Genomic DNA, 18,890 nt, shown 5'->3' with positions numbered 1-18,890 from the left:
TTTTTTTTATACTTTTATGACCTTTTTTATTATTATTATTTTACATTTTTATGATTTTATATTATTTTAATGTTGTTTTTATGTTATCAAACGTTATATTATATTTCTACAATGTTAAAACAACGTGTAAACAACTGTCTGCAAGAAAAAAAAATTGGTAGTAAAAAAATCAGAATTCTATATGTAAATTTTTGTTATTTTTAGGTATTTCTGAAATAATCTCTTTAATTAGGAACATTACGAAAATCCAGCCCAATACTTTTATGTTAAGAAGCCCAAAACTCGTGAAAGCCATAATTTTGTCAATCCTATCACTAAATTTTAAATTAAAGATTTATAACACACTACTATATTTTAATGATTTGATTTCTTAACAGTACTTCAAATCAATTAAAAAAAATGAAAATTAAAGATTTATAACACACTACTATATGTCATCATTTTGTTTGTTACCTGTGACAAAACTTGACAAAAAGATCAATTTACAATACTGTGAATAGTTCACGAATTGAAAAGTTCAAGCGCACACAATAATATATACATCATAGTTCAAAGCAAAAAAAATTCTAAATAGCCTAAAAAAGTGAAATACAAATATGAAGATCAAGTATAATATAAAACTAAATCAAAAAATTGTATTTATGTAAATAAAATCTTAAAATTTGTAAAAATTCTGTACAATCGTATTTTTATAATTTTGTTTGTGTTGTGTGTATGTGTGTTATTTTCTCGTTGAAACAATAACTAAAAGGTATCACAAGTGTTTAGCATCCTCCTCGGTGATAGAAGTAATGTTCTGTTGAAGTACAATCTTGTCTTTTAGTTAAGGCTAATTAGTAATTTTTCCCCCGAAATTTGACATGTACTAAATCGTGTCCCCTGAACTTTTTTGACCGTTAAAAATTCCCCCCGAACTATTGAGATTGTTAAATTTAAGGACTTTTGTCTAATTTTAGTAAAAAAATTCTAACATAGATGAAAGTTCAAGGGACATTATTTAGTACATATCAAAGTTTGAGGGACATGATTTGGTAGATATGAAAATTCGGGGAGCATGGTTTAGTACATAAACAATCACTGAAACAGTAAAATTGAATGAAATTAGACAAAAATCCTTAAATTTAACAATCTCAATAGTTCGCGAGAATTTCTAACGACCAAAAAAATTCAAAGGGCACGATTTAGTACACGTCAAAGTTCGGGGGAAAGAATTACTAATTAGACTATAGTTAATTTGACAAATTAATAAAAATTGTATATTTATCTTTTTTTTCCTTAAAAAATTATTGAGATTCATGTAACTTTTAAAAAAATAATAACATTTAAAAAATTTCTTAACAATGTTTTTTTTTTTTGGTTAGATAAAAAGTAAATTTTTGTTGTAATATGTAAGATTAAAGTTGCATAAATTGACCTTAATTTTTGTTTGAAGGTACTATTAGGAGCAACAACAATGGCTTCCTCCAAAAAACCACTATCTGAAAACCAAACCCCAACCACTCAAATCAAGAAGAAGAAGAAGAAGAATGATACCACTACTGCCAATCCCAAGAAGAACGACAAGGCCAAGACCAATGGCACCCTGAAAAACCACGACCAGCCTCCGTCTACTCCATCCTCAACCTCCGATTCTCATCCCGAGGTTGAGAATGGCAGCGTTCTCATCACCAAAAATCTCACAACTTCTACTCCTACCAAATCCAGTAATGGGAAACAGAAGAAGCAGAAGAAACGAGAACGAAAGGAAGAGCCCGAAGAGAGCGAGGACGCGAAGATGAATAAGTTTCCCATGGAGCGTATTAGGAGGATTGTTAGGAGCGATGATCCAGATATGCGTATCTCTAATGAAGCTGTTTTTTTGGTTAATAAAGCTACGGTATGGTCTTCAAATTCTTTTAGGATTTTCAATTTTAGTTGGGCATTGTTGTATTAATTAGATTTTTTTTTTCTTTTTGATTGAAATTTGGGTGATTTAGTTTTCGTAAAGTGAGTATGGTTTTCGATTTTGAATTCAGGAGAAGTTTATTGAAAAATTCTGTGGCGATGCACATGCTTGTGCTATTAAGGATCGTAAGAAGGCTCTTGCTTACAAACACCTCTGTAAGTGTTCTCTTCTTCTTTTCCTGTTTTAAAATGATTCATTTCGAGTTAAGAATTTAGCTTGTATAAATATACATTCTTTAATTTCCATGTTCTTAGTGCTCAAATTTTACAATGTGTTTGTTGCCAATGATGAAGTTAGCAAGGGAAAGCTAGTTCTTTTTTAATTGAACTGTGGAGTTTGGTAGTTGAATAAAAGGGTTGTTCTTATTGATTTAGGTGAATCGAGCTTTGAAAGAATTTTAAGATAATTAGGTCGAGTGTGGCAAGTAAATTAAGCTTTTCATGTGAGAGGAATTCTTATTCATTGTCTAGGTATTGCTATGAATCTAGGGGTTTTCTGCTAAGTAAAATATGCACATTACTGAAATAGAGTATGGAAGGTTGGGCAAACTTTGTTGTTGTAAGAAGTTGAAAGCTAAATTTAGTTGCCTTTTCTCGTAACACGGATACGGTAGTGAGCATGATTTTGCTTTAAATTGGTGGCTATATAATAACTTAGTTATGAAATTGTATAGGTTGAAGAGGAACTGTTGCAGCCTATCATAGTGTAAATTGGTTAAGTATGTTATTGGTTCTGAAATGGTATAAAACTTTGTTATGTAATATGCTGTACTATAATCGAGCTGGGACATTTAGTTTGAGGTTGTTAGATCCCACATTGACTAAGTATGGGATTGGTTGGTGGTAGTATATAACTACTTGGGCACCCTCCTCTCTTACGCTAGCTTTTGGGAGTGACTTTACCAAGTGGTTGTAACAGATGTTCTGTTTGTGTACTTATACTCTGATAACAATCATCAATTGCTAAATGTCTGTCATTATAAGAATTGGCATATACTTTTTGAACTTTGTACATTAAAAGAAACAGGGGCTTGGTTTTTTGTTTACTACTATTACTAGGAATACAGTTTATTATGTATTATCTCTCTTGAGAGGATCACCAGTTATTTATGCTCAGCTTATACTGTGGAGAGGGGTTAGGCAACTTGGTACTCTTAACTCTAATTGTTTCTTACAATTAATTACAAAACAATTTTTATCATTTATATGCTAGCAGTACTTAAGTACAAGTTTGTTTTTTCAGCATCAGTTGTGAGCAAACGGAAGAGATACGATTTTCTTTCAGGTACCTTATACTTTTCATAGACGATTTTAAACATTTTTTTTCCACTATTATGCCATTATTGTTCTCTCTGATGTATTGTCTTGAAATGTTTGTAGATTTTGTACCTGAGAAAGTAAAAGCTGTGGATGCTTTGGCCGAAAGAAAGTTATTGGAGGCTGAAGCAGCTTAGTAGTAACTGGAAAACAAATTAACTAACTGATAAGGAAAGCATGCCATTCTTTGAGCCTTGAGGACAAAATAGAGAGCTGGTTTGCTAGAGAGTCTCACTTCCGATGACGGGGGACAGCAGGAAGCGGTTGAAGGCGTACTTGGTACAAATTTGCCCAAATTTTATAGTTATCAAACTAACTTTTCTGTTTTGTTTGCTACCTAGTGATTAGGAAGCACTCTCGTTGTGTTCTTGTACTATTATTGTTGTTAGTATACTCTGTCAGGAGCTGAACTCATTAGTGAAATACCATTTGTCTTTTTATTTTTCTTTTCTGAAATGGGAACTTCATAAAAGGGAGTAAAGCAATGACAATTGGAAGGCAACCCTGTCTGAACTAAGGCATATGAACAAAAGATAACAAACTCTTTCTATTAGCTCCAAGCTAGGTTTGATTGTACATGGAAGATTTGATTTGAAGCTAAAGCAAATGAGCAATTTTGCTCATCTATGAGCCCAAATTGCTATAGAGCTAAAGATGAAAATACCAAGCCAAGTGTGATGGTACATGAAATTACCTTTAATGATCAGCTCACAATTTTCTTCAATCCTCATCGATCCAAGTTATTTCGAAATGGAGCCTGAAATTCCACACAATAGAATAGACACTATACGAATCCCAGTTGTAAATCACTTTGTCAAATCTTCCAAAAATGAGGTTATCATCTCTTCCTTTTTACCAAGTAAAAGTTCTTCCATCGAAATCAATATCAATTGGAGAACGCCCGTTCAATAAGTTTATCAAATGGCTCCCCAGGACCAAATTTCTATGGCATCAAATAACAGCAATTTTTCTAGGAAAATACCGAAACAGTTGGCTGAGATATATATAAGAAAACACAAAATACCTTTAAGGCGCTTTTGGAAAGTCAAGTGTAATTGGAGGTAATTATATAATTTGGTATGTTTGTCTGAACATTTCAATTAAACTATAACTGTGTAATTAGAGATAATTGAGAGGTTTCAATTTCACTCTCCAATTCTCATGACCTCGGGAGAATTGTGTAATTACTAAAAATTTTCAATTTTAAACATTAACTACTAAAAAATATTATGTTTTCATGTAATTATTAACTATTCTCCCAAATAAGATATTAAGAATTCATGTAATTATCACCTCTCCAAACTAATTTTGTATTTTTAACTAATTTTGTATTTTTAAATAAAGTATAATTATTAGACTGTATAATTACCAATCTAGTAATTACATTGCACAATTACTTTCAAAAACATTCTTAATGTTAAAAAATCAAGAATTTCATTACATAATATAAACATGTTTTCAAAACTCAAACAATACACTCAACCATGAAAACAGAAATAGTACCTTACTTCAACAAATGCAGATAAAACTAAAAATGACCCCACATAGTGATTACAACAATCATAACAACTCCAATGTTTACAACACCATTATTCATAAGTACATCAGCCTTCGACTTTGAGGACTTGTCCCCTTCATCCACATCCGAGCTAATGGATTCTTCAGTAGAGGAAGAAGGTAACGACACATTAGTATCTTTAGATGGCTTCAATGGTGTGGGAGAAGGCGCTAGGTGCTGCTTTGTCTTCGGTTTCGGACCGAAGATTCCCAAAGGCAACAACACCTTATCAACCTTGTAAATAGCAAGTTGATTATCCTCATAAACAGTACCAGAAATGGTAGCATTAACAATTCCAGTAGATATGTTAACAGAGCTTCCTTCCACAGTAACATTTAGAGGGAAATCATTGGTATTACTAGCTTGTGTCCGTACAGGATTGCTAAGAGTCTCAAAGTTTTGTAGTGAAACCAAAGAGGGAAGAATGTGGTATTGGACAAGCTGGACTTTGTCTTCATTAGAGAGTGTGTTGAGAGTGCCAGGTTTCAGAGCACCAAAGGCCCCATTTGTTGGGGCGAAAATGGTCAATGTGTTGGATACATTCAACTGATTCTCTATCTGAATGCTTACTGAAGTACTCTTAAGGAGGCGAATAAAGACACTAAAGATACCAACTTTGTCGAGGATTTTGGTGACATCAGTAGGTGTGTGAAGGGCTTTGTGAGGTGGTGCTTGGACGAGTGGCACTTGTGATGGTGGCTCCACTGCTGGCACTGGCAATGATGTTGGTGCTTTGGTTGGAGTTAAGGCCTTAGCTTTAGTTGGGGCTACAGCTACGTGTTTTGATGGAGCTTGGGCTGGAGAGTGAGCTAATAATGTGGCTCCTTTGCTGTGGCAAAAGAAATTGAGAAAGAGGAAAGAGAAGTAGACAGCTTGTTTCATCATGTTTTGAACTTAAAAGGTTTCTAGTTAAGTTAATAATGAGTTCTTTCTCTCTGTTTTTGATGATTTGTGTTTGAGTATGAGAGCATGTGGGTTCATGTATAGATGGTTATATATATGGGAAAATTACATAAATAGATATATATTGTCAATAATTAATAGTTAATTAAAAATGTATGGTGTCTTTGTTTGGCTAGGTACATGTTCTAATTAAGAGTTAGCTATCTAGCTAGGCTAGCTGGTTGGTTAATTTCTAAGCAGGAAACTAAACAAAAGGATTAAGTAGTTTTGATGAGATGGGATTAAAAAGACATCTAGACAAGATTAGTTTGCTTTGCATGAATATATGTAATTATATTTAATTATGTATGTGTTTATGTATCTTAATAATTAATTAGCTGGCTTTAGATTTATATTATTACATATATATAAATTTTTCAATAGACGACATGGACATGTCATCCATTTGTTTTTTTTTTCTTTTTTTTTTTTAAAAAAAAATTATATAAAAATCTTGCCAATTAAATTGAATTGGATGGTACAAATTAGTTTAGATAATTGGATACGAATAATGAAGAATGGGATGCATAGTGTGCTTTGGGATGAATAAAATATTAATTATTAAAAAGTTTTGTTAAATTATAAACTAGTTAGCTATATGGAAAACATTCTATACTTAGTTACACCTTTGACATTTCCACCATCATCATCATTACTTTGAGTTGGGAAAGGTAAGAAAAGATCTTGTTTCCTTAAAAAAGCAATAAAGAAAATCTAAGGTTTGTTTGGTGCTCGTATCAGTATCATGTATTATATTAAATCAGTAAATTATTATGTTTTGGTCATTATGTGTATGGATTACATAAAAAAACTAGATGTATAAACCCAAATTGTAATATTTATGAGCCTAAGTTGTATTATGGTAAAGTTCGAGGTCAAGGTCTAAGGTTGGGACTAGGGGCCAGAGCCTGGAGTCGGGGTTCGAGCTCTAGGGTTGCGACTGAGGTTTGGGAGTGGGGCTGGGTTAGGGTTTCGAGTTCGGGGTTTGGGTTGGAATCGGGGTTTGGATCGTGACTGGAATTAGGTTTTAGGGTTAGACCTGGGGCCAAAATTCGAGGTCGGGTCCGATGTTGGGGACAAGGTCCATGGTTTGGATCGGGGTTGGGGTCCGTGGTTGGGTCCAAGTTGGGGTTTGTGGCTAGGCTGAGGCTAGGGTTGGGATCCGAGATTTGGGCCCGGTTGCAGGAACAATTAGGGTCCGTATTGATATAATTATAAATATATTTTTATTATTTTTTTTTTTTGAAAATAAAACAATAAAATACTATTGCAAGCGCACCAAACATAATATAATTTAATCTAATCTATTAATATAAGTCAGTATCAAATTTAAACTCAACACAAAACATAGTATTGTGTAATGTATGTCAAGCATAATAGTAATGTTATATAGTACAAGTGTATAAATGTGTGAACGGCCAGAATCTACATATTCTTGTGAGAAATGTTATGTTGTCACTTACATATGAATGAGAACATATGAATCTCATTAATTAACTCATTCCACTAATTGGATATGTTCCAATTAATGTGGACCTAATTAAGCCCAAAAAAGACAAAGAAAGAAAAGAAAATTACTTTAGCTTTCATTGAGATCACTAATCGTTCTCTTTTTAATAAATTTAGTTCCAAAATCCAAATTTTATTACTTTTTCTTTTGTATATAAGAAAACACAAAATAACAAATCATGAATTTCATTAATACAAAACTAAAATGTTTTCAAAGCTCAAACATGTTCTCATTCTATCATTTCTTAACAAACAAAATAAATCAAGATTTGAAAGTACAACTCAAACATGAAAATAGAAATAGTTCCATCAACAAATGTAGATAAAATTAAAAATAACCCCACATAGTGATTACAACAACCATAACAACTCCAATATGTACAACACCATTATTGATAAGAACAACAGCCTTCGACTTGTTCCCTTCTGCCACATCTGGACTGATGGATTCTTCAGAAGAGGAGGAAGAGGATAAAGAAGACGAAGACGAAGACGAATTAGTATCTTTAGAAGGTTTCAATGGTGTGGGAGAAGGTGCCAAGTGCTGCTTTGTCTTCGGTTTCGGACCGAAAATTCCCAGAGGCAACAACACCTTATCGACCTTGTAAATAGCAAGCTGATTATCTTCATAAACAGTACTAGAAATGGTAGTGTTAACAATTCCAGTAGATATGTTAACAGAGCTTCCTTCCACAGTAACATTTAGAGGGAAGTCATTGGTATTGCTAGCTTGTGTCCGTACAGGGTTACTGAGAGTCTCAAAGTTTTGGAGTGAAACTAAAGTGGGAAGAATGTGGTATTGGACAAGTTGGACTTTGTCTTCGTTAGAGAGTGTGTTGAGAGTGCCAGGTTTCAGAGCACCAAAGGCCCCATTTGTTGGGGCAAAAATGGTCAATGTGTTGGATACATTCAACTGATTCTCTATTTGAATGCTTACAGAAGTACTCTTAAGGAGGCGGATGAAGACACTGAAGATACCGGCTTTTTCGAGGATTTTGGTGACGTCTGTTGGTGTGTGAAGGGCTTTGTGAGGTGGTGCTTGGACGAGTGGTACTTGAGATGGTGGCTCCACTGCTGGCACTGGCAATGATGTTGGTGCTTTGGTTGGGGTTAAGGCCTTAGCCTTAGTTGGGGCTATGGCTACATTTTTTGATGGAGCTTGGGCTGGAGAGTGAGCTAATGTGGCTCCTTTGCAGTGGCAAAAGAAACTGAGAAAGAGGAATGAGAAGTAGACAACTTGTTTCATCATCATGTTTTCAACTAATAAGGTTAGTAACAAGTTAACTATAGAAGTAAGTTGATAATGAGTTGTTTCTTTATTTTTGATGACTTGTGTTTGAGTATGAGAGCATGGATTCACATATTGATGGTTATATATAGATATATATTGATTATAATTATAATTCATGAAATTAGTTAAAAATGTATGGTGTCTTTGTTTGGCTAGGTACATGTTCTAATAAAGAGTTAGCTGGTTGGTTACAAAGGGATTAAGTTTTGATGAGGTGGGATAAATACATAAATATATAATAATATTTGTGTGTTTATATATCTTAATTAGCTTTTAGCTTTAGATTTATATTATTATATTCATATATAATTTTGTAATAGATAACACGGACATGTCATCCATTTGTTTTTTAAAAGTTTTTATTTTAAATAAAAGTCTGCACTTCACCAATTTAGTTTAATTGGATACTAAATTAATTGGTTTGGATATAACATAATGTAAACGGATATAGATATTAATTGGGTTTCTATATTTTCATATATCTTCATTATTAATTAGAGCAAATATGGTCAAGGGTGTTGTGTTGGTCACAAATGAGTTAATTTTCAATTTGGATATATTACCTTGTTCTGTCATATAACGATAGAAATACATTATTGAATAATGAGCTAGTGAGTGATGAAGGAATGAGATGTATAGTACTTTGGGATGAATAAAATATTAATTACTGAAAAATTATGTTAACTAATTAGCTTTATGGAAAACATTCTATAGTTAGTTACATCTTGACATTTCTATCATCATCACTACTTTGGGTTGGGAAAGGTAAGAAAGATACTTCGTTTCCTTAGAAAAGCATTAAAGAATCTATTTAGGTTTGTTTAGTACTCTGTAAACTACCATTTTCAATACAACCGACCACACTACATAAAACAGGGTCATAACAAGGTTTATTACGGACTACATTCAAAAAAGGATGTATATGCCCGTATTGAGATATTTATGAACCTAGTTTGTATTATGGTTTAGTCTAGGGTCCGAGTTCGAGCCGGAGTAATGATCATGGTTAGTGTTCAGGGTTGGAGTTTTTTAGGATCTAAGGCCAGAGATAGGGTTGAGATAGAGGTTTAAGGGCTAGGACCAAGATTTAGGTTTGGGGCTAGGGTTTGAGGCATGGGGTTAGGTCCGGCTCTATGCATAGGCGGACTAGGCTTGTGCCTAGGGCCCACCTAGTCCAGGAGCCCAAAAAAAATTTTTCCTTTTAAAATTATATGTATATATATATTTTCTAAATATGGGCCCAAAAATATTTATTTTCCTATGGCCCGCTATATTTTAGGGTTGGCCCTGCATGGGGTCTGAGGTGGTCGGGGTTTGTGACTGGGTCCAGTTCCGTGGCTAGGTTAGGGCCGGGGTCCAGGGTCTAGGGTCAAGTTTGGGGTCTAGGCAGGGTTGGGTTCAATTTGGGCTAAGGTTGGGTTCGGTTTGGGTCGGGGGTCAGGGTCAGTGCTGTAAACCACCAAAATCTACAGTCTTGTGAGGGAAATTGTAAATTAAATGGTCATGAATCTAAATATGGTTAAGCAAACACTACAAAAAACTGCTACTTTTAGTGACAACTTTTTAGTCACAATATAAATTTTTGTGACTAAATGTGATTTTTAGTCACAACAAAAAATTATTTGTAACTAAAACATAACATTTAAACACAAATTGTTACTAATTTAATTTTAGTCACAATAAGTATTGTGACTAAAAATACATTTAATCACAACAAATTGTCATTTTTGTGACTAATACTTTTAGTCACGGACCTTTTAGTCACAACATAGGAATAATAATTTATAATTAATTACAATTTTTTTTAGTTTTAGTGACAAATTTTGTTGTGACTAAAAGTAAAAAATTTTGTAGTGAAAAGTAGAATCTCACTTACATATGAATCTCAGTGATTAACCCATTGTACCAATTGATATGAATTTTATTGATTAACCATTGCACTAATTGGATATCTGCCAACTAATCTCGACCTATGGAAAAAAATATTGCTTTGTCTTTAATTTTTTCGATGGAACTAATGTTCAAGTTTGTCTTCTATTGAGATCACTAATGGTTGTTTTTTGTCTACTTTGATTCTTATCGTGAGACACTTTAAATAAATAAATAATAAAATATCGAGTCATGTATAAGAATGTGAATTACCTAATTTAGCTATCACTAATCGATTTTAAGATGGAACCCTATAATTCTTAAGTTCCAAAATTCAAATTTTCTCACTTTTTATTTTATATATAAAAAATCACAAAACCTTTAATATTGACAAATCATTAATTTCATTATACAAAATTAACATGTTTTCAAAACTCAAAAAGGTTCTCATTCTTTCATTTCTCAACAAACAAAATAAATCAAGTCTTTAAAGCATGGCTGAAACATGAAAACAGAAAGTACCATAATTCAACAAATTATTCACATAATTAAACTAAAAATAACCCCACATAGCGATTACAACAATCATAACAACTCCAATATTTACAACACCATTATTCATAAGAACAATAGCCTTCGACTTTGAGGACTTGTCCCCTTCCGCCATATCCGGGCTAATAGATTCTTCAGAAGAGGAGGAAGACGAAGACGAAGACGAATTAGTATCTTTAGAAGGCTTCAATGGTGTGGGAGAAGGCGCCAAGTGCTGCTTTGTCTTCGGTTTCAGACCAAAGATTCCCAAAGGCAACAACACCTTATCGACCTTATAAATAACAAGCTGATTATCCTCATAAACAGTACCAGAAATAGTAGCGTTAACAACTCCAGTGGATATGTTAACTGATTTCCCTTCTACAGTAACATTTAGAGGGAAGTCATTGGTATTGCTAGCTTGTGTCCGTACAGGATTGCTGAGAGTCTCAAAGTTCTGGAGTGAAACTAAGGAAGGAAGAATGTGGTATTGGACAAGCTGGACTTTGTCTTCGTTAGAGAGTGTGTTGAGAGTGCCAGGTTTCAGAGCACCAAAGGCCCCATTTGTTGGGGCGAAAATGGTCAATGTGTTGGATACATTCAGTTGATTCTCAATCTGAATGCTTACAGAAGTACTCTTAAGGAGGCGGATGAAGACACTGAAGATACCGGCTTTTTCGAGGATTTTGGTGACGTCTGTTGGTGTGTAAAGGGCTTTGTGGGGTGGCGCTTGGACGAGTGGCACTTGTGATGGTGGCTCCACTGCTGGCACTGGCAATGATGTTGGTGCTTTGGTTGGGGTGATGGTCTTAGCCTTAGTTGGGGCTATAGCTACATTTTTAGTCGGAGCTTGGGCCGGTGAGTGAGCTAATGTGGCTCCTTTGCAGTAGTAAACAAAACACAGAAACAAGAATGAGAAGTAAACAACTTGTTTCATCATCATGTTTTCAACTAATAAGGTTAGTAACAAGTTAACTATAGAAGTAAGTTGATAATGAGTTGTTTCTTTATTTTTGATGACTTGTGTTTGAGTATGAGATGGTTATAAATAGATATATATTGATAATAATAATTAATAATTAATTCATGAAATTAGTTAAAAATAATGTATGATGTCTTTGTTTGGCTAGGTAATTAAGTACATGTTCTAATTAATTAAGAGTTACTAAACAAAAAGGGATTAGGTTTTGATGAGGTGGGATAAAAACGACCTCTAGACAAGATTAATTTGCTTGAATATATATGTAATTATTATATTAATTTAATTATGTATGTGTTTATATATCTTAATTAGCTGGCTTCAATTAGATTTATTATATCATTATATATTTATATAGTAAGATAGACAATATAGACATCTCATCTATTTGTTTTTCAAAATATGATATATATATATATGTTTTAATATAATTTTCCAGTACGATTAATTAAATTAGACTGTACAAATTAGTTTGGGTTGAGTATTCTCTAAAAGTAATAATTATGTATAAGAATATGGATATTAATTTGGTGTTTTATTTTCATATATCTTCATATTATCAATTAGAGCAAAAATGGTCAAGATGTACAATGAGTTGATTTTCAATCTGGATAGTTACCTCGTTATGTATATTACTTTGTTTTCCCAAACTAATTAAGGTTGATATAATAAAATAGTTGACGAGATAGGTAGGGTCATGAGTCCTCAGTATACGAGGCTTATGATAAAATTAAATTTTAGAATTTTTATATATAGTTTAATTATTATGAAAATGTATTTCTAATGTTTTAGTGTAATGGTATACTTTTAAAATCTGTTCCAAAATTCAATCTTTCATATCTACACATTAAATAGTTTTTTAAAACATAGAAAAATGGAGGTTGTGGATTGATCCTTACCTTGGCTTAAAATAAGACCTTTTATTGCTACACCAAACAATATTTATTATATTTTTTTCTTATTTAATATTTTATCTATATATTAATAATATTTTTTTTTCACAATTTTAAGGCATTATAAAAAATTTTATTTTCAGTCACAACAAAATAACTTGTGACTAAAAGTAAAAAAATTGTGATTAATTATAAATTATCATTCCCACGTTGTGATTAAAAAGTCCGTGGCTAAAAGTATTAGTCACAAAAATTACAATTTGTTGCAACTAAATGTGCTTTTAGTAACAATACTTGTTGTGACTAAAATTAAATTAGTGACAATTTGTATCTAAATAATATGATTAGTCACAAGTAACTTTTTTGTTGTGACTAAAAATCACATTTAACGGCAAAATTTCTTTGTTGTGACTAAAAAATTATCACTAAAAGTGGCATATTTTTATAGTGAGGCCCTGAACGCTTGGGGCCCGAGACGCACGCCTAGCTCGCCTACACTCAGGGCCGGTAATGGAGATATGCATGGTTTGCAATATAGAATGAGTTTATTATTATATATCATATTACTTAATTATAGAGAAAAATGTGTTAATTAAATATTAATTAATCAGCTATATGGAAAACATTAGGGGTGTTTTTATTTTTACACTTTAAAATTATTTTTACACATTCTATATAGAGAGTTCCCAATACTTGGAGATATGTGGAAATAAACTTTTGAATAAATGTGTAATAAGTAATAATTTGTTCAAGTATATTGATCCCCACTAATTTACACTTAAAATTAAGAGTGAGTGTTTCTATACATATTCTTCTTATTCTACATTTCTTATATGTATAGAAATATACATATAATTACGCATATACATATAGTGTGTAGTATATGTTATTATAACATTTATTTAATCTTTTCGTTGGTCATTGTATTATAATGCACTAGAATTATAATGTCTTAATATTTTCTTTTATTGTAATAAAATCTTTAATCCGAACATAAATATGGCCATAGACACAAACTCGAACCCGAAATTAAGACTCAGATCCAGACACGGACCCAAGACCTGAACTCGGACACCGAACCGAGACCTGGACCGGACACACAAGGTCCATTAGTTATCTATATATGCTAACAGTTTTGACTTAAAACCAATAAATTTATGTAATATTTGATAGAAAGTGGAATCGTGTTTTCCACTTATTTATTTATAATAATAATATTCAATAATTAATTGATGATGATCATATATAAGAATTTGATTAGTCCTTCATACCATAACATATAACATCACACTAATTTGATAGGAGCTATCTATCTTTCATAACATGTACCAATCAGCCTCAACAAATAAAGCACTTATCACACGTACAGTACTGAACTATTATATATATCTGTTTCTTTCTTTTTCATTAAAAATGACATAATAGCCAAACAAAAAAGTGCATGCATGACATAAAACTTAATTACGCTAATTAAATTATTTTCTCTCTTTAAATATATACTTGTTAATAATAATTAAAATATAAAGTATGTAGTACTGTACCACCTAATTATTGATTGATAGTACTATTCTCTACCTTATTATTTAACACTTATAAAATTCTCACTTCAATCCCAAACCAAAGCACCAAACACAACTCCTCCAAAAAAAACAAAGAAAACACACACACAAATTAAATCTAAACATAATAACCACAATAGCCACAATAATCATCATGAATACCAAACACTTTGTCACGATCTTCTCATTCCTAACCCTAATCTTCTTCCATGCAACAACTTTAGCCACAACCCCAACTGCTCATGCCCCATCCCAATCACCAGCACAAGCACCAACCAAACCCTTATTAGCTCAACCCCCAAAGAAGTCAAAGTCTTCTTCGGGGGCGCCTGCCCTAGATTCAGTGGCCTCTTCTGCTCCACCCTTGTCACAAGAGCCAATAGTCCAAGCTCCACCCCACAAAGGCCGAAGCAGGATCCCCACCGACGTGGCAGGAATCCTCGAAAAAGTAGGAGGCTTTAGTGTCTTCAACCGCCTCCTTAAAAGCACCGAAGTACTCACTCAGATCGAAAACCAACTGAGTGCCTCAAACAGCTTAACCATCTTAGCCCCAACAAACGATGCCTTCGCCTCTTCACTCAAACCCGGAACACTCAACACCTTAACCAAAGAACAAAAAATCCAAATGATACAATACCATGTTTTACCAACTTTCATTTCACTTTCGAATTTTCAAACCCTAAGCAACCCTGTCCGTACACAAGCTGCTAATACGTATGATTATCCTATGAACATTACTACTGAAGGTAATTGGGTTAACATATCTACCGGTATTGTTAATGCTTCTATTACCGCCACAGTGTTCTCTGACGATCAGTTGGCTATTTATAGAGTAGATAAGGTTTTGCTTCCTCTCGGTGTCTTTGCACCGAGACCAAAGCTTCAACCTTCTCCTTCACCCTCCGCTCTTTTGGCTAAGCCAACAAAAGATTCTTCATCAAATTCATCATCATCAGGTTCTTCTTCAATGTCCTCCAGGGCAGATGGCCCTGGTGGGGCAAGTGAGGATAATGATGATGATCAGAAGACGAATAGTGCTTCTAGTGCATCTGATTTTACTATTAGAGCTCGAATGATGTCGTTTGGAGCTGTAATAGTTTCCATGGTCGCAACAAAATATATTCTTGTGCTTATTTAGTTTGATTTATTAAGTAATGTTATGTGTATAATCTTTTGTTTTGAAATATGGCATGTTAAATATTTTATTTTTGTTCATGTTGATCATGAGAGGGAGCATTTGTATACGTACTTATTCTCAATTCGTTTTAATTAATTATTTGATGTGAATTCAGTATGTTTTCATACTCTCATTTTTTTTTTTTAAAATATTGCTTCCCTTCTATTCCATATTTTGAAAAAAATAACACACACATTAAATATATTTTAAATATTATTGAAAAAAATATATTATTAATACTTATTAAAGTAAAAACTAATAATATATATTACTTTTTAAATAGTTATAAAAAATAAGATAAAAAAATTAATACAAATAAATGTTAAAAAATAAAGTAATAAGTAATAATTATTTTTAGTAAGTGACTAGGCAGATCCAATTGGATAATAACTATCAAAGTTCTAATAATTAAGTAGAAATTATAATTTTTTTTTTTATCTAAGGGTATACATTATAACACTCTTATTACGATTATATAATTTATAGAAAATATTGAGTAATTTAAGCTATGATCGAAAAAACATGTACAGTTAGTTCATTGTGTGTTTGTTTAATATATATAAAGCTGCGATTGACTTTCTTAAACTATGTTTTTATAATAATATAAATTTATTTGCAGTTATATATATAAAGAAATGGTGTTATGATTTTTTCAAATTCTCGAAATAAAAACATATCAATATAGGAGCAAAGTAACACTCGTTTGCTATATATTAGTGTTTCCCTATAAATATTATATATATATATATATATATTTATGGACTCGTTTGGAATGCCGTATTAGATCGTATTGTATTGTATTGTATTATATTGAATTGGATTATATATCATATTTTTATATAATACTATGTTAAACTTTAATTTATACTAAAATATTATATATTTAGGTGTCCATAAAAGTTAATACCACATATAGTTTTACGTAAAAATATCGCATAAAATACAATTTAATATAATACAATACAATACGACCTAATACGGTGTTCCAAACGAACCCTAAATGATTTAATTAGAACATAACATAATATCATAGGAAATAAAGTGAGAAATTATCTCCCCTTTTTAATTTTCATTTTGATGGGTGTCAATCCACCTTATGTTAAAGCTTAATTAGCCCGTGCCACTTTGGTTTTTAACCAATATTTATTGAGTAGAGATCTTAAAATTTAGTTGGTTATAAGAATAAAAATATTTTTAGATTTTTATTTAAAAGATAGTGTGACATGCATTTTTTAAAATTATTTAAAAAAAATTGAGAAGAATATTTTTTAGCCCTTAAACTAGGTGAACTCTAGTTATAGACTTAACCTATCTATACGTGTCACTTCTTGAAATGAAAGATTGCTTATTAATCATGAATAAAAATTCATTAACAGCTAATTTAAATATAATCTCAACTAAATACAAATTAAATGTCATTGTTGATCGATAAGCATTGATGAAAAGCAAATCAGTAACAAATCTAATGTACCTTTCCAACTAGCTACCATAACATTTGGTACTTCCCACAACTAAATAATAATAACAATAATCATTATAACCACCACATTTAATTAATCTCTCTTCAAAACATATTAACTTATATTAAAACCCCATTTCTCCCATTCACCATATCATCAAACACTCACAAATCTCTCAACATAACCAAAAAAATATATATATATATATATAATAATAATACATAAATAATTAAACCCTAGCTATATACAAAGATGAAGCAAACTCTCATATCTTTTTCATTCATACTTCTCATCTTATCTCACACCACAATGAGTTTAACTCATCAAGCTCCAGCTAAAGCCCCATCTGCCCACATAGCCGCTACTAAAGGCGCCACCCCAGCCGTGGCGCCTACAAAACCTAAAGTAGCAACACCAACTCCAACAACAACCCCAGCTCGAGCCCCGACCTCATCAGAAGCACAAGCTCCCTCAGCAGAGCCACTAGTTGAAGCTCCACCGCGAAAAGCCAAACCCGAGCCAACCGATGTGGTTAAGATTCTTGACAAAGCCGGAACCTTTAGTGTCTTCACCCGCATACTCAAAAGCACCCAAGTAATCGAACAGATCGAAAACCAACTCAACACTTCCAACAGCATGACAATTCTAGCCCCAACTAATGGCGCTTTCTCCGCTTTAAAACCCGGAACACTCAACTTCCTAAACGCAGAACAAAAGGTACAATTAGTACAATACCACATCTTACCATCTTTCATTTCCATCTCGAGTTTCCAGACTCTCAGTAACCCTGTCCGTACACAAGCTAGTAACACTGACGAGTACCCTTTAAACATCACAACACAAGGTAATTGGGTTAACATATCAACTGGTGTTGTCAATACAACTATTTCTGGCACAATATATGCCGATAGCCAACTCGCTATTTATAAAATCGACAAGGTTTTGCTTCCCATGGCCATTTTCGCTCCCACTAAGCTTCATAAGGCCCTCGCACCTGCGCCTGCATTGCTTGCTAAGCCTACAAAAGGCTTAGCAGGTAGCGGTAAAGGGTCAGATTCGTCATCTGACCCCTCATCGTCTACTTCAACATTGGATGATAACCCAGTTTCTTCAATGCATGCCTCTAGTGCTTTTCGTAATGGCATGGTGGCAACAATTGGTGTCATTAATGTTTTTGGTGCAATTGCAATTTTATTTTGAGATACTTAAATATTGTTGTTGTTTTTACAAGTTCGTTTGTTATATTTTGTGGTGAATTATTATTATGAGTGATCATACATACCATGTTGTAGGATTAATGGTTTGATGATTATGATTAATTGAGTGGTTTTTGAATAATGTATATACGTATATTAGCAGTAGATATGAGATTTGTGTTGCTCATCATCTTTTGTAGTACCAATGTTTGAGTCAATAATTTAATTTACACATTCGTCCGATAGTTAATATTTTGTTTTTTTGTTTAATATTTTTGCTGTTGTATCATTTGATAATTCAATAAAAATTTTATTCTATTTACAGTTCAAATCGAACGTGTATTTGATTATATTTTTTTTTTTTGATAAAGTATATTTGATTATATTTAAATTTCGCATACATTGAATTTAAATAATTATAAAGTTTTGTGTTGTGCTTTTACATGCACTACAAAAAATTAAAACGGTTAATTTTAGTGACAATTTTTTTATCAGAGCATAATATTTTTGTGATTAAATTGTGACTTTTAGTCACAACACTAACATAGTATTTAGTATAAGTTGTTACTAATTTAATTTTTTTCTTTTTGAGCAAAAGATGATTTATTCATTCATAAACATTCAACATCAACAATAGACTTGAGTTCAAGAGGAGCAGTATGCTC

The 18,890-nt window shown here is 32.4% G+C and overlaps 6 protein-coding genes across 6 annotated transcripts; 3 read left to right on the top strand and 3 right to left on the bottom strand.

The window, feature by feature from the left end:
- The first annotated feature begins 1,395 nt into the window (after positions 1 to 1,395).
- Positions 1,396 to 3,701, top strand: LOC115720629 (DNA polymerase II subunit B3-1). Its single transcript, XM_030649793.2, has 4 exons — positions 1,396 to 1,876; positions 2,016 to 2,100; positions 3,188 to 3,229; positions 3,325 to 3,701. Exons 1-4 carry the CDS (start codon positions 1,454 to 1,456, stop codon positions 3,396 to 3,398), a joined length of 624 nt encoding a protein of 207 aa, XP_030505653.2. The 5' UTR covers positions 1,396 to 1,453; the 3' UTR covers positions 3,399 to 3,701.
- Positions 3,702 to 4,476: 775 nt separating this feature from the next.
- On the bottom strand, positions 4,477 to 5,782 carry LOC115718573 (fasciclin-like arabinogalactan protein 12). Its single transcript, XM_030647383.2, has one exon. The coding sequence runs from the start codon at positions 5,702 to 5,704 to the stop codon at positions 4,790 to 4,792; it is 915 nt and encodes a 304-aa protein (XP_030503243.2). The 5' UTR covers positions 5,705 to 5,782; the 3' UTR covers positions 4,477 to 4,789.
- A 1,391-nt stretch (positions 5,783 to 7,173) lies between these two features.
- Positions 7,174 to 8,606, bottom strand: LOC115718634 (fasciclin-like arabinogalactan protein 12). The gene has a single exon (XM_030647450.2). It carries the CDS (start codon positions 8,520 to 8,522, stop codon positions 7,599 to 7,601), a length of 924 nt encoding a protein of 307 aa, XP_030503310.2. The 5' UTR covers positions 8,523 to 8,606; the 3' UTR covers positions 7,174 to 7,598.
- Positions 8,607 to 10,884: 2,278 nt separating this feature from the next.
- Positions 10,885 to 11,904, bottom strand: LOC115718565 (fasciclin-like arabinogalactan protein 12). The gene has a single exon (XM_030647367.2). It carries the CDS (start codon positions 11,902 to 11,904, stop codon positions 10,984 to 10,986), a length of 921 nt encoding a protein of 306 aa, XP_030503227.2. The 3' UTR covers positions 10,885 to 10,983.
- Positions 11,905 to 14,250: 2,346 nt separating this feature from the next.
- On the top strand, positions 14,251 to 15,686 carry LOC115718727 (fasciclin-like arabinogalactan protein 12). Its single transcript, XM_030647553.2, has one exon. It carries the CDS (start codon positions 14,547 to 14,549, stop codon positions 15,528 to 15,530), a length of 984 nt encoding a protein of 327 aa, XP_030503413.2. The 5' UTR covers positions 14,251 to 14,546; the 3' UTR covers positions 15,531 to 15,686.
- Positions 15,687 to 17,186: 1,500 nt separating this feature from the next.
- Positions 17,187 to 18,470, top strand: LOC115718729 (fasciclin-like arabinogalactan protein 12). The gene has a single exon (XM_030647555.2). The coding sequence runs from the start codon at positions 17,282 to 17,284 to the stop codon at positions 18,227 to 18,229; it is 948 nt and encodes a 315-aa protein (XP_030503415.2). The 5' UTR covers positions 17,187 to 17,281; the 3' UTR covers positions 18,230 to 18,470.
- The last annotated feature ends 420 nt before the right edge of the window (positions 18,471 to 18,890 follow it).

This window comes from Cannabis sativa, chromosome 2 (assembly GCF_029168945.1).
Source record: "Cannabis sativa cultivar Pink pepper isolate KNU-18-1 chromosome 2, ASM2916894v1, whole genome shotgun sequence".
In the NCBI taxonomy this organism is placed as follows: domain Eukaryota; kingdom Viridiplantae; phylum Streptophyta; class Magnoliopsida; order Rosales; family Cannabaceae; genus Cannabis; species Cannabis sativa.
Note: the sequence above shows the minus strand (reverse complement) of the source record. Positions and strands in the feature narration are given on the sequence as shown.